Below are 16,240 nucleotides of genomic sequence, written 5' to 3' on the forward strand. Positions count from 1 at the left end.
TGGTAGCCACCGACTACCTCACCCGCTACGCCGAGACAAAAGCCCTGCCAAAAGGCAGTGCATCTGAGGTAGCTAAGTTCTTCGTCTAAAATATCGTCCTACGTCACGGCGCCCCGGAGGTCCTTATCACCGACAGAGGAACGGCATTCACTGCCGACTTAACTCAAGCGATCTTGGCATACAGGCAAACAAACCACCGCCGGACGACAGCGTACCACCCACAGACCAACGGCCTCACCGAGCGGCTTAACAAGACGATCGCCGACATGCTGTCAATGTACGTCGATGTCAAACACAAGACGTGGGATGCCATTCTTCCGTATGTGACCTTCGCATACAACACGGCGGTGCAGGAGACGACGCAGATATCTCCATACAAATTGGTCTACGGAAGGAGCCCGGCAACGACGCTCGATGCCATGTTACCCAACGTCACCGACGAAGAAAACCTCGATGTGAGCGAGTACCTTCATCGCGCCGAAAAAGCCCGACAACTTGCGCGGCTCCGTATCAAGAATCAACAGACGACCGACAGCCACCGTCACAACCTTCGACGACGCTTCGTGGAATACCAGCCCGGTGAACGTGTTTGGGTGTGTACGCCGATACGCCAACGTGGACTAAGTGAAAAGCTTCTGCGACGGTACTTCGGACCGTACAGGGTGGTTCGACGTCTCGGCCCACTTGATTACAAGGTTGTCCCCGACGGCATCACGAACTCTCAACGACGCCGATCGAGACCTGACGTCGTCCATGTCGCACGCCTCAAGCCGTTTCATGCGCGTTAACAAACTGAAACAGTGTTTTTTTTGTATTATTGTTGTATCGTAACTTATTCATTGTACTTTCTTGCATTATTATTGTACCTTCATCTTTAGTTAAACCATCGAGACGATGCCTTTTTCAGAGGGGGGGCAATGCCACGTTCCATTTCCCAAGTTTTTGTTATCGTCCCAAAACACCACACGATTCTCAGCACAAACCGCGCCTGCAGTTTTCTAGAGGGTTCCGGACTGTAGTAGATCATTTTGATAAGATCACGCCCACTGTGCGAATGGTACAAATTGTTCTGGAACGCACGCCGCCGCCAGCGAGAGCGCTAGAACATTTGACGGCGGGAGTATAAATGCCGACGCGCTTCGCCGCTTGTCAGTTGTTGATCGAAGGCCGACGCTCCGTTCGCCGCTATCAGTCTGAGACTGCTATCTGTGCGAGACTGCTGCCGTAATTGGACTTTCTGTTTACCGGGTACAGGTTCGCCCAAATTGATTTGATTGATTTGTGGGGTTTAACGTCCCAAAACCACCATATGATTATGAGAGACGCCGTAGTGGAGGGCTCCGGTAATTTTGACCACCTGGGGTTCTTTAACGTGCGCCCAAATCTGAGCACACGGGCCTACAACATTTCCGCCTCCATCGGAAATGCAGCCGCCGCAGCCGGGAATCGAACCCGCGACCTGCGGGTCAGCAGCCGAGTACCTTAGCCACTAGACCACCGCGGCGGGGCGGTTCGCCCAAATAAACAGTTAAATTCCAACAAGAAGTCTCCTGTCTTCGGCCACGTCACGACCCCGTGACAATATTATTATTATTGTGGTTGTTGTTGTAGTTGTTGTTGTTGTTAACTTGTTTGTAATCAGTCATGTTCTCACACAACACGCATCCTATGGTTATCATGTTTGCAGCAGTCACATACCCTCGTCATTCATTGATTGACATCTCGTAATACAAAACTTGGCATATGCAACGCTAGCGAAACGGCCTTGAGTGCATCATGAGGGCGGCATGTAGTCATGCTGTTACATGACACGCATGTCGTGATTATCATGTTTGGATGTGTCAATTACCTATGTCGTCCGTTCGCGTCGTGTAATACCGAGTGTGGTTCATGCGAAGCTAGCAAAACAGCCGCGAGCACATCATGAGCGTAGCATGTAGTCATGTTGTTACATGACACACATTTCATGTTTATAATGTTGCCCCGCCACGGTGGTCTAGTGGCTAAGGTACTCGGTTGCTGACCCGCAGGTCAAGGGATCGAATCCCTGCTGCGGCGGCTTCATTTCTAATGGTGGCAGAAAAGTTGTAGGCTCGCGTGCTCAGATTTCGGTGCACGTTAAGGAACCCCTGGTGGTAGAAATTTCCAGAGCACTCCACTGCGGCGTTTCTGACGCTTATATGGTGGTTTTGGGACGTTAAACCCAACATATCAATCAATCATCAACCTCAGATGCAATGGGTTACGATAATTGCGCTTCTATGTTTTGGTATAAACAAAAGCAACCGCAGTAACCTATGAAAAGCTGCCCTTGTTTTTGAAAGGGTGAAGAAAACATTCGTGAAAACCATGCGTGGCTATATCTGCTTATTGCATTCAGCCTGCGATATCTCACATGCTATCTTATTGCCACTCCTAGTCGTTTTAGTAAAATAACTTGTTGCGCCAGTTTGTAGATAATTTATAAAAGTCACAGCATATTCACGAAGTGAATTGTCATGGGTAAGGCGAAGCGCCCGTCTATCCATCCATCCATGTGTCCATCCATCTGTGCATGCGTCCTTGCGTCTGATCGCGTTCGATAATGCAGCCGGCGCGCGGGTAACACCGACGAGACGCGAGTCAATGAAGCCGAGTGCTAGCATCTTCAACGCGCCCGCCACTCTGCTCATCCGAACCACACCAACGATCTGCCACGTACGGCGACTACGCAGAAGACTGACAGAGGCACTCGTTCGCGCACTCCGGCAAAGCGCGCGCAGCAGCCAATCGGAGAGTAGCGGCATTTCGGAGAGTAGCAGCAGAGTAACGCCATCTTGAAAGTGAAACAAGAAATGAACATCGATTTCTCTTTTTCGTATCTTCTCTCGGACACGCATGACTAGTGACAAGTGACTTTGACATGCTCAATTTTTTTTGCACGACCTCGTTAGTCTGATTCTTTTCTACCAGAGTTACTGCCGCTTACTTTATAGTCACCATCGCGTGGCAACACAATAGGTGTCAGGCGTTTCGGAGGTGAACATATTCTCCGCTCAAAAAAACAATTGCATGTTAGTGATTATATCAATGATGGATGGTTTACGCCAGCAGATAAGAATAAGAAAAGTAATAGCAACTTTACGCACTCTACTTAGGCCTATATACTCAATGTTCCACAAAGGTGTCGCTACCAGCGTTGTCGCTCTATACACCGATGATTCGTTATTACAAAACAGTGTTTCGTGGACAAGCTAAAACTGCACCCCGGTATATGCGCCCTCGTGCGAAGGCGTCATATTGAAGGTCATGTGCTTATATAGCCATCCGCTAGCTTATCGGCAAGCTCAGCAGCGACTACCATCAATTACAAAATTGACAAGTAAAAACCACTGCCTGCAAAGTATCCTCAGAGCTATTCAGTTGAACAGCTAAAGTATGCAAAAAGAAACCCTATTAGGTTCTTTTTACTTTAGAACAATACATTTGATATACCAACAAAAATTAGATTAAATATATTCACCACAGTTCAGAAATTTTCAGGCAGCGCATTCGCTACCAAAGTGCGGGGGTCAATAACAATAAATTTGTAAATTGTATGGAAGTATCTTAATATACGATGGGTAAAAATCTTATCAGATAAAACTTTTGGAGCAGCATCTTGTACCTCTATCTTCAATACATTTTCAAGAGTATCTTGTATTGTATCGCGATACAATTCGATGTACCTTCGCCCATCCCTGCTTGTTGTGCATTTTTTTCAGACAACTAACACCTATTACTACGATTGAACATTTACTGTACTTGAAGCAGTTGCCATACACTTGAACAAAACATGTGCCCGATTCCACACAAAAATGGCGTTAACAAGCACATAATGAACACTGGTAGTCGGTATGCACTCATTTAAAGCGCCATTAGTTGAGGAGATAAGCGGCAAGGTGTACGCTCCCGAGTTCAATGCATAATGTTGTGGCTCGGATTTCGGCGGGTCTCGACGTGTGTAGCTAATCCCCGCCACCGGTCCCGTTTAGCCCATCTTGCAGTAATGAAGCGCCGGTATGCAGCGGAGATTACAGCTGTTTATTTACGATGGAGAAAAAACAAGACAAATATTTCGCTTAATAATGGCTATTTCATGTCAAAAAAGCATCGGAGAAAGAAGCCCGCAGAAACTGATTACAAAGAGTCGCTGTTTTCCAGGTTCATAGATGGGGGAATGGCTAGACATTGCGCTGTCTAGTCAGAGAGCACACGCCACTTCAGGTGTCCTCAAGCCCACCAAGGCTGGCATTCTTGACTCGGGCGTGGCCCCCACACTTTACCTGTGGCATCCGGGTGTCCCTTCTTCGACGTGAGAAGGCCGCTTGGTGGTAGTTCTCACACTAGTACTACCGGGTGCATATAACATTCCGCCGCTACCCACGCTCAATCAATCAGCAGCAGGATTATCATCTGCAGCGACACCGCTGTCTCTTCAAGAAAGACGTTGCAACTGAAAACCATCATGGTCATCTTTTTGAGAACCTTGCGATGCCGGACTTCAGAGAACCTCACTTCCCGGCTTAAATTGTATATATCCTGCCTTCAGCAGCTTTCAGCAGCCCAGCAGCGCCTCGGCACATTGTTCGAAGAGGGGACACGCCTCTCCTTTCGCCCCAAGTGCCGATCGTTGCAATACGCTCCCACACAGCACTCAGAAATTCGAAAGGCAGAGTTCAATGCTTCAGTCGTGAACGCGCGAAGGCGATCCACTTTCAGCTGGCGTACATAAGGAGGTTTAAAGGTAGGAGGTTTGGGCGTGTTACTTATTCATAAAACAGTGCGAACATACGAACATCGGAGAGACAAATCATTGTGCTGGTCTTTCTGCCCCATATTCTTATGGGCACTCTGCATTATGAAGAACGGTACATAAGCAGCATTTGAAAATCCTTAGGTGCGTGTGGTGGTAGCCTAGTAGGTAAGGCGTCTATTGTCGCAGACCGAGAAGTCTGGGTTAGGCTCTCATGTCATCCGCGTAAACATTTACTGCTAGCTTTTTCTTGTCATTTCAACGTGTTCACTTTGCAAAAATCATCTCCATGACATCAATACATTCCTGGAAGCTCACGTAAAAGACTTTCGTGTTTAATATTCTCAATATACCTAAAGCACTCCAGGATAAGGTTGTGCGAATATTTGCAACGCTGAATATTCGATGCTCGCTCTGCTGTATTTGATTCTGTTTCTACACAGTTGAGATTTGACTACTCGAAGTGTTTCGCTACCACAAAACATAATAAGCCTTGAAACCAGCGCAAAGAATAACATACTTGCGCTCGATACTGCCTAATTTGATGCACATATATACAAACTAGGCTCTGTTGCCACATTTCCAGATCTCCCTAAGCAGCCGAGCCCTCTAAAAACGAACACAGGGTGCATTATTGTTCAACTCCTATAGTAGCCAATGCCACTCCCTTTCTTTAACATTGCATATCACACACCTTGTATAAGACTTCTAACAGACTTCGGCTTCTGCTCACGACAAGCAGATCGCCACTCATACTGGCAAAACAACCACAGTTATTAGCCGTGACGTAAAACGTAGTCATTCTATTAGTAGGCACAACACTCACCAGTCTCCTGCTCCAGAAACACTTTGCACACTGTCGAGCTTTGATGTTGGGTAGTGACGTACTTTCACGAGTTCCTGCGTCAATAAATAAAAAAAGCTCTCTCAAGTTATCTCACACTGGTTCATTTAGTCGCAACAGTTTCGAAACGAAAGTCTTGATTGTCGAATGCAAAATCGACTGCCGTCAACACGACTAATGCAAAACGACGTAACTTAAGCTTTGCAGCAATGTATAAATGACCTAGAAACAACTTAGCATCACCTGCCTAAAGCTCAGCAACACCCTAAACGTAAAATAAATTTAAACTAGCATCTCCTATATAAGGTATATCAACAACCTACAAGCAACCTACAAGATAGCTCATGCCCCCTAGCCAAAGCCGAGGCGGACGAGGCAGACAGACGTAGTACGCACTAAACAGAAGTAGAAATGTTATGCACCTTCAAGTATCTAGATAAGATGCAAGTAGGTTGTATATAGTTATGTAACCATGGCACCACTAACGTTTGCAATACTAGCGCCAGCAGTGGTAGGCATGTATATTGTGTCGTACATGGCTTCCACGTGATGATTCTCATGCTTGCGTCTGGCAGTCTATTCATGTCACGTGATACCAAATTTGGTGTATGTGGAGCTAGCGAAATGGCCGCGAGCACGCTATGAGCGTAACATGTAGCCATGTTCTTACATGACACGCATGTCACGACTATAACGTTTCCACCAGTCATATACCTTCGTCATTCATTCACGTCACGTATTACCAAATTTGGTATACGTGAAGCAAGCGAAACACCTTCAATGAATCATGGGCGTTGCATGTAGTCAAGTTCTAACATAACACGCATCTCATGAGTATTGTGTTTGCACAAGTCATATATCTTCTTCATCCATTCATGTCACGTAATACAAAATTTTGTACATGTGAATCTAGCGAAACGACCGCGAGTGCACCATGAGCGTATGGCGTGTACTCATGACACGCATGACACGCATGACATGCGTGTCATGTTTTTCACGTTAGGGCATGTCACTTATAAGCGCCATGCAGTCATGGCATACCATGCCAGTTTTAAATGCGACGCAATTTTTAGCAAACTTCAGCGACCTTGAGCGTATCTATCTATCTATCTATCTATCTATCTATCTATCTATCTATCTATCTATCCATCTATCTATCTAGCCGCCTACGACATTTAGTTCTCCTGGCCCTTTATATAATGGTATCAATACCTAACTTGGTATGACATAACATGACTGTATGAAGAACATGTTTGACTAGTCATAACATGAAAATAATGACATGTTTGCCATGAATGTCATGATTACATTTCATGGTCCAGCAGCTCTTGTGGTGGTATCGTTAACCTGGCATGTTGCAAAACTGGTATAGTATGACATGATTGCATGGCGAACACAAGCGACAGACCCTAACATGAAAATGATGATATGCATGTCATGTAAAAACATGACTTCATACCACGCTCATCATGCCCTCACGGCCGTTTTGCTAGCGTCACACATACCGAATTTGGTATTATGGTACGCGAATGAATGACGAAGGTATGATACTGGTACAAACATGAAAAACATGAGATACGTGTCATGTAACAACATGACTACATGCTAAGCTCATGAAGTGCTCGCGGCTGTTTTGGTAGCTTCACATGTACAAAATTTGGTGTTACGCGACGCGAATGGACGACATAGGTTAATGACACATCCAAACGTGATAATCACGACATGCCTGCCTTGTACCAACATGACTGCATGCCACACTCATGATGGCCTCCCGGCCGTTTCGCTAGCTTCATATATGCCCAATTGGTAATACGTGACGCCAATAATACGTGACGCCATCATCTTAATACATAAGAAAGGAGATGACAAGGACTTGAAGAATTACAGGCCGATCAGCTTGCTCTCTGTAGTATACAAGCTATTTACAAAGGTAATTGCTAACAGAGTAAAGAAAACATTAGAATTCAATCAACCAAAGGAACAAGCAGGATTTCGAACAGGCTATTCAACAATTGACCAAATTCACACTATCAATCAGGTAATAGAGAAGTGCTCAGAGTATAACCAACCACTCTACATAGCCTTCATAGATTACGAGAAGGCGTTTGATTCAGTAGAAATATCAGCCGTCATGCAGACACTGCGGAATCGGGCCGTAGATGAAGTATTTATAAACATTCTGGAAGAAATCTACAGGGGATCAACTGCTAACATAGTGCTTCATAAAAAAAGCAACAGAATACCAATCAAGAAGGGTGTAAGACAGGGGCACACAATCTCCCCAGTGCTATTTACCGCGTGCTTACAGGAGGTTTTCAGAAGCCTAGAATGGGAACAGTTAGGGATAAGAGTTAATAGAGAATACCTTAGTAACCTGCGCTTCGCCGATGACATTGCATTGCTGAGTAACTCAGGAGACGAATTGCAACTCATGATTACGGAGTTAGACAAGGAGAGCAGAAAGGTGGGTCTTAAAATTAATCTGCAGAAAACGAAAGTAATGTACAACAACCTCCGAAAGGAGCAGCGCTTCGAGATAGGTAATGGTGCACTGGAAGTTGTAAAGGACTATGTCTACTTAGGGCAGGTAATAACCGCAGAGCCTAACCACGAGATTGAAGTAACTAGAAGAATAAGAATGGGGTGGAGCACATACGGCAAGAACTCTCAAATTATGACAGGTAGATTGCCACTATCCCTCAAGAGGAAGTTATATAACAGCTGTATCTTGCCGGTACTTAGCTACGGAGCAGAAACCTGGAGACTTACAAAGAGGGTTCAGCTTAAATTGAGGACGACGCAGCGAGCAATGGAAAGAAAAATGGTAGGTGTAACCTTAAGAGACAAGAAGAGAGCAGAGTGGATTAGGGGAAAACCGGGGTTAAGGATATTGTTGCGAATGTATTTACTACTTTAGAGTAGAAAAGTACTCCAGCAGTCAAGATGGCAGCCGTTGTGTATTTCGAACAGCCCAAAAACGTCGTCGTCTTCTTCTTCGCACCGCCCGCATAGCTGCATAGCCGCGAACCCGCAACATCGACCTCCGGCGGCGAAAAGCGCCGACCCGGCGCTTGTTAGCAGGTGTTGGACGAGATGTACGGCTTGAGGCGAGCGACGTGGACGATGTCGGAAGATGTGGAAGGTATCGAAGGGTTTAGAGGTGCTATTTCATAGGTAACATCAGTTACCTGCCGTAGCACACGATAAGGTCCGGAATACTTGGGTAGAAGCTTTTCAGCCAGACCAACATGTCGCGACGGAGTCCACAGAAGAACGAGGTCACCTGGACTAAAGTGGACGTCCCGATGGTGGCTGTCATAGCTACGTTTCTGACGGAGCTGCGAGTCCGAAAGGCGCTGGTGGGCAATCTGACGGGCTTTCTCCGCGGTGCTAATAGCGCGGCGAGCATATGCTGTGGACAGGTCGGTAGGGTTGGGTACAAGCGTGTCGAACGGCAATGTCGGGTCTCTTCCATACAAAAGGTAAAAGGGAGAATATCCAGCAGTGTCGTGGCGTGAGCTATTGTAAGCGAAAGTGACAAAGGGTAGCGCAATGTCCCAGTCACGATGATCCGTCGACACGTACATGGCGAGCATGTCAGTGAGTGTGCGATTCAGACGTTCTGTGAGGCCGTTTGTTTGAGGATGGTAGGCCGTCGTAAGCTTGTGCTTGGTTGCACAAGAACGAAGTAGATCGTCAATTACCTTAGATAAAAAGTAGCGACCGCGATCGGTGACCAGTTGACGAGGAGCACCATGATGTAAGATGACGTCTTGAATCAAAAAGTCGGCGACATCTGTAGCGCAGCTGCTTGGAAGAGGTCTCGTAATTGCGAAACGGGTCGAGTAATCTATGGCGACGGCGACCCACCTGTTACCGTCGGTAGAAAGAGGGAAAGGGCCCAGCAGGTCGAGGCCGACACGATAGAAAGGCTCGGCAGGTACGTCGATCGGTTGAAGGAGCCCGGCGGGGTGTACCGCTGGCCTTTTGCGGCGTTGGCACGACTCACAAGACCTAACATAACGTTGTACAGAACGGTAGAGGCCGGGCCAGAAAAAGCGTCGGCGGACACGGTCGTACGTTCTGGCAACACCAAGGTGGCCAGCCGTTGGTACATCATGTAGTTGCTGAAGTACGGTCGAGTGCAAATGAGTGGGTATTACGAGTAGTAGTTCGTTTCCCACATGGTGCATGTTGCGGCGGTATAAAATGCCGTCTATGACAACGAACATGCGAAGCGAACTGTCTGTACAGCCTGTGTTCAGGCGGTCGATTAGCTCGCGTAGGGACGCGTCACGCCGTTGCTCACATCCCATGTTGCCGAAAGCAGAGAGCGAGGAAATACAGATGGACGCGTCGTCGGTTACTAGATCTGGAGCGTCAACGGGGTACCGAGAGAGGCAGTCGGCGTCTTGGTGTAAACGGCCAGACTTGTAAACCACTGTGTATGTGAATTCCTGGAGGCGCAGAGCCCAACGAGCAAGGCGCCCCGTTGGATCTTTGAGGGCTGAAAGCCAGCATAGAGCGTGATGGTCAGTGGTAACTGTGAAAGGCCGGCCATATAAATAGGGGCGGAATTTACCAACTGCCCATACAAGCGCCAGGCACTCGCGTTCCGTAATAGAGTAATTGCGTTCGGCAGGAGAAAGGAGCCGGCTGGCATACGCAAGAACTCGATCGTGACCGGATTGACGCTGGGCTAAAACCGCGCCAATACCGTAGCCACTAGCATCAGTGCGGACCTCGGTTGGAGCAGACGGGTCGAAGTGGGCGAGAATCGGTGGCGTGGTCAGAAGTGTTATGAGCTGGGAAAAGGCCGTGCCTTGATCAGGACCCCACTCAAATGGTACATCTTTCTTCAAAAGATCAGTGAGGGGGCGTGCGATCTCTGCGAAGTTTCTGACAAATCGTCGGAAATATGAGCATAGGCCCACAAAACTTCGAACGTCCTTGACACAAGTCGGTACAGGAAAATCCAGGACAGCTCGGACTTTGTCGGGATCGGGGCGGATGCCGGAGGAGTCAACGAGATGCCCTAGAATAGTAACTTGGCGATGCCCAAAATGGCATTTCGAGGAATTAAGTTGGAGCCCAGCCTCTCGAAATACTGAAAGAATTGAGGAAAGGCGCTCGAGGTGAGACTTAAAGGTTGGGGCAAACACAATCACGTCGTCCAGATAACACAGGCAGATAGACCATTTAAAGCTGCGCAAAAGCGTGTCCATCATCCGCTCGAACGTTGCCGGCGCATTGCACAAGCCAAACGGCATTACCTTGAATTGGTAGAGACCGTCAGGCGTTACAAAGGCGGTCTTCTCCCGGTCGAGGTCGTCCACGGCGATCTGCCAGTAACCGGAGCGTAAGTCTATCGAAGAAAAATAGGTTGCGCCATGAAGGCAGTCCAGGGCATCATCAATACGAGGAAGCGGGTAGACATCCCTTTTGGTGACCTTGTTTAAATGCCGATAGTCCACGCAGAAACGCCAGGTATTGTCCTTCTTTTTAACTAAGACTACAGGGGACGCCCACGGACTCGATGAGGGCTCTATGATGCCTTTTGTGAGCATCTTATTCACCTCCTGTTGGATAACTTGGCGTTCTGATGGTGACACTCGATAGGGACGCCTGTGAATTGGAGCTGCATCACCGGTATTAATGCGATGTTTGACTTGCGATGTTTGACTTATGGGCCTACCGTCAAAGTCAAATATGTCCGAATAGCTCGTGAGAAGATCAGTGAGGTCTTTGACCTGAGACGGCAAGAGGTCTGAGGCAATCATCTTAGTTACATTGTTGAGCCGTGTAGATTTGGCTGCGTCGGTGCTATGCGGGTTCGGCGAGGCGACTGTGGCCAGTTCACGTGACACTGATGAGATCTGGCACTCGTGTGACGGTGAAAGAGTGGCGAGAACAATGCCTTGTGGTAGGATTTGAGGGCTGAGTCCGAAGTTCAGAAGAGGAAGGCACGTCTTGTTCGCTGTGACAGTTAATATGGTGTACGGGGAGGAAACGTTGCGGGCCAATAAAACACCGGGAGAGGGAAAGACCACGTAATCCCCATCCGGAACACTGGGATATGGTTCAACTGTGACACAAGTTAGGGCTTGGGGTGGGAGGCGAACAAACTCAGCGCACGAAAGCTTGTTCTGTACCATCTTCGACTCTTCGGTGGCCGCAGGCAAGTCAAGTTGCACGACGCCGGCTGAGCAGTCAATTACAGCGGAGTGGTCGGACAAAAAATCGAGTCCAAGGATGACGTCATGTGGACAGTGAGCGAGAACATGGAATAGAACGGACGTCTGGCGGTCGGCGAATCTCACACGCGCGGTGCACATTCCGAGCACAGCCGGGGTCGCTCCACTAGCGACACGTACAAATAGGGACTCTGGCGGCGTAAGGACCTTGTTTAATCGTGCACGGAGGTCAGAGCTCAGAATTGAAATATGTGCGCCGGTGTCAATAAGGGCAGTAACAGGAAGGCCATCCACTTCTACATCAAGCAGGTTCTTGTCCGTAGTCAAGGTCAGCAGAGGGTTTTCAGGTCGGGAGTCCAATGCAGCGTCACCTCCGGGAGCTGCATTGCTCAGTTTTCCGAAGAAGGGCGTCCACTAGGGTGGGGCGACGAATAGCGGCGGTGCTGAGGTGACCTGGAGCGACGGTCATGCGGGGACGGCGAACGGCTGGACCGGCGGACTGGTGTCGCAGGAGTGCCATTGTACGGTCCATCGTCACGAGCGCTGTACTGCAGGGGCCGGTGGTTGTCGTCACGTCGATAGCCAGGAAACGACCGAGGTGGATACGTGCGGAAACGACAGTAGCGGGAGATGTGTCCTACACCATGACAATGAAAACATATAGGCTTGTCGTCCTGTGTCCTCCACTGAGCAGGATCACGATAGCGGCGGAATCTTTCTGGTGCAGGAGAAGGCGCTATGGTACTGACCCGAGGTTCCGTCAACGAACACACAGGCTGCAGCCCAACGTTTGCCAGCTCCTCTCTCACGACCTGTTGGATCAACGAGATCGTTGGTCGATCATCAGATGGGCGGGTCAGAAAAGACGGAGACGCGGCCTCGATTTCTCTACGAACGATGCGAACCACACTTTCGTTGTTATGTGGTTGACTGCATGGCGGCTGAAGGTCCTCGCAAGATGACGTAGCGGCCGTGTTCGGAAGTCGCAAGAAATTCTTGGCGACCCGGCGACTCTTCAGCTCTTCGAATCGGCGGCACTCTTTGATGATGTCATCAATGGTGGAACAGTCTTTGGAAACCAGTATGTTAAAAGCATCATCTGCAATGCCTTTAAGTAAATGGCTTACTTTGTCTTCCTCGGACATGTTGGGGTCGGCACGATGGCAAAGGGCGAGAACGTCAAGGATGTAGGTGACATATGATTCGGTCGTAGTTTGTGCCCGACCAGAGAGTTCTTTAGAAGCGGCCCGCTGGCGTCCGACGGCCTTACCAAACAGGTCACGAAGCTTCTGTTTGCAAGTATCCCAGCTGGTTATGTCCGCTTCATGAGCCTCGAACCACGCGCCAGCTGTTCCGCAGAGATAGAAGCCAACGTTGGCGAGCATCATCGTAGGGTCCCACCGGTACACTGCTGCAAACCGCTCGAACTTCGGAATCCAGTCGTCAACGTCAACATGGTCGGTGCCGCAGAAGTTGCCAGGGTCGCGCGGTTGCGTCAATACGACCGGCTGTACAGGCTGCGCCGGAGTCGCGGCTGAAACAGGAGCGGCAGAATTGGTTTCTGTTGCCATGGTCGGGCAGTCGAGAACACGTCCGCTTCGAAGTTCCGTCTTGCGTCGTACCCAGCGCCACCACCAAAATGTTGCGAATGTATTTACTACTTTAGAGTAGAAAAGTACTCCAGCAGTCAAGATGGCAGCCGTTGTGTATTTCGAACAGCCCAAAAACGTCGTCGTCTTCTTCTTCGCACCGCCCGCATAGCTGCATAGCCGCGAACCCGCAACAATATCATAGTTGAAATAAAGAAGAAGAAATGGACTTGGGCCGGGCATGTAGCGCGTAGACAGGATAACCGCTGGTCATTAAGGGTAACTAACTGGATTCCCAGAGAAGGGAAGCGGGTTAGGGGGAGACAGAAGGTTAGGTGGGCAGATGAGATTAAGAAGTTTGCGGGTATAAATTGGCAGCAGCAAGCACAGGACCTGGTCAACTGGCGGAACATGGGAGAGGCCTTTGTCCTGCAGTGGACGTAGTCAGGCTGATGATGATGATGATGATGACGCCAATAGATGACGAAGATATGTGACTGCATGGTGCAAACATGATCATCATGAGATGCGTGTCATGTGAGACATGACTACATGCCACAGTCAAGGAGTCAATACATTTCGCCGTGACGCGGTGAGCGTAGTGGCCGGCGTTCATTTTGTCGGGTCACGCCAACGTTGCCACGCCAGGCGCCGGTCCTGCCATACACTCGCAGGCGCGCGCCACGCTTCGTTGCTTTGACGCATGCGCGTTTCAGCGCGTCCAGCGTCCCCCCGCCAAGAAAAGAGGGAGACGCAGTGGTGTCTGGGTAACGCATCGGTGCGAAATGCAGCATGTCGCATTTCGCGCCGGTCGCCGTCGGGCCGCGCCGACGGACGCTGGTCGCGCCCGTCTCGTGTGTCAATATACGTCGACGCTACATTGGAGTATATTGGGTGCTTCGTGAAGCGCTCGCTGCCGTTTTGCTAGCTCCACATATATTAAATTTGGTGTGATGTGACATCAATGGATGACGAAAGTATACGACTGGTGCAAACATGATAATCCTGACACGTATGTCATGTAAGAACATGACAACATACCACGCTCATATGCGTGCTCACTGCAATTCCGCTAGCTCCACACATACTAGATTTGGTATCACGTGACGTGAATAGATGACGAAGGTAAACGACACATCCAAACGTGATAATCATGACACGGAAGTCATGTATGGCATTATTTACTTCCACATCGTAACGTTGTGTTGATTTTAAAGTGATATATCAACCTCTCTCATTCGTGCTTCGCATATTGTCGATTCCCACTGTACGTGGGATCTGCCGTGGGATCTGCGATATGTCATGTGAAGAAAACTACCGCAGGAGGAGGAAGATGATAATATGTAAATCATTATATTCATGATATATATCATAATTTTCATGCTATCACTAGTAACTTATGCTCGTCATACAGTCATGTTATGCCATACCGATTTTCGTATAAAAAGCCAAAGCAACGCATGGTGGCGCTGCGCTGGATGGATGGATGGATGGATGGATATGGCTGTACCCTTTAGATCGGGTGGTGGCAAGCGCCACCAAGCCGTATTACTTAATGAACCAAAAACTAGATTTATTTTTTCCTTTAAAAAGTGAGTTTGAGGAGTCGTACTTTGCAGTGAAGAGTTTAATTTTCACTCGTGCCTTAATTGACTTTAGCCACCAACCAGATAACCTCCTTCTAGTTAAGTCTACCCGCTTAAAGTCTATTTTGCCCTCCCGGTCTCTAAACCCCAGTGTTTTGAAAAACTCTGCGCCATCATCCTGAACTATAGGGTGAAGCCCTTTACAGAACATTATCAAGTGTTCGGCAGTTTCTTCTTCCTCTCCACACGCACTGCATACTGTGTCTACCCCTTCATATTTAGCCCGATATGTCTTGGTTCGCAGTACTCCCGTCCTGGCCTCAAACAGTAGAGAACTACCCCGAGTATTATCATAGATCCTTTCTTTGGCGATTTCCTGCTAAAAGTTCGATAGATTTCTAGTGCGGACTTCTTAATCATGCCCATTCTCCACATGTCAGTCTCCGTTTTCTTCACTTTCTTCTTAACCGATAGTTCTTTTTGGTTTGGCCACCTGCTGTTTTCTAAGTATTTACCAGTCATTTCCTGGTTCGCTTCCTCCATTTTGTATCGACATTCTTTATGTACAAGTAGCTGAAAACCTTCCTAGCCCAACGCTCCTCCCCCGTTTCTCTCAATCGCTTCTCAAATCCATCGCGACTCTGGACAGGAAGCGCCATCTTTGATAGAAACGTAGAAATCGGGGATGTAGGTGGCGCGTTTTTCCTTCTCTCCATTGCACTTCGGCTCACTTACGTGCTCGTGCAGAGAGTGCGCACACCTATTGAGTCACCTCACAAAGTACCACCTGCTCTGCGGCTTCACAAAAATCTCTGAGCTAGACAAGCACTTCCAAGAAGTGAATCACACAAAAGGAGTAAAGCTCGTTAGTCAAGTTTATGATGTGGAGCAGAGAACGCAAGAGGAGTACGCCCAAATCTCTGCGAAATCAATTTCTCGGGTCCTCCCTGATAACACCGTGTACGACGTATGCCTCAAAGTAGGTCTCATTCTGCCGGACTTGCTCGCTGGATTCCGTTGCGACCGGTTGTGCCCTCGCGATCTCCGACGTCAGCGTAGCTCTGGCCGACTGCGCTGGCCCTACGTCATCTCCTGACGCCGATTTCCGACGACAGCGTAGCTCTGACCTACTGGACTTGCCATATGCCATCTCCTGACGCTGGCAAGAGCTCTCGACAAGTGCCCCGTCCTTGGACTCCTGTGATCATGTTTCCATCTTTCCTATCTCTCCTATCCTTTATATGTCCTCGCTC

The 16,240-nt window shown here is 48.6% G+C and overlaps 1 protein-coding gene across 5 annotated transcripts in view; it reads right to left on the bottom strand.

Annotated features, from left to right (window-relative positions):
• The window catches only part of LOC119169183 (pseudouridine-5'-phosphate glycosidase), a 2,087,124-nt gene that overhangs the window by 212,434 nt on the left and 1,858,450 nt on the right, over positions 1 to 16,240 (bottom strand). For all 5 annotated transcript variants that reach the window (XM_037420298.2, XM_075886270.1, XM_075886274.1 and 2 more), the window contains one exon: positions 5,601 to 5,674. In XM_037420298.2, coding sequence (XP_037276195.2) covers positions 5,601 to 5,674 — 74 coding nt within the window. The remainder of the gene's footprint in view (positions 1 to 5,600; positions 5,675 to 16,240) is intronic.

Source organism: Rhipicephalus microplus, chromosome 2 (assembly GCF_043290135.1).
Source record: "Rhipicephalus microplus isolate Deutch F79 chromosome 2, USDA_Rmic, whole genome shotgun sequence".
Lineage (NCBI taxonomy): Eukaryota > Metazoa > Arthropoda > Arachnida > Ixodida > Ixodidae > Rhipicephalus > Rhipicephalus microplus.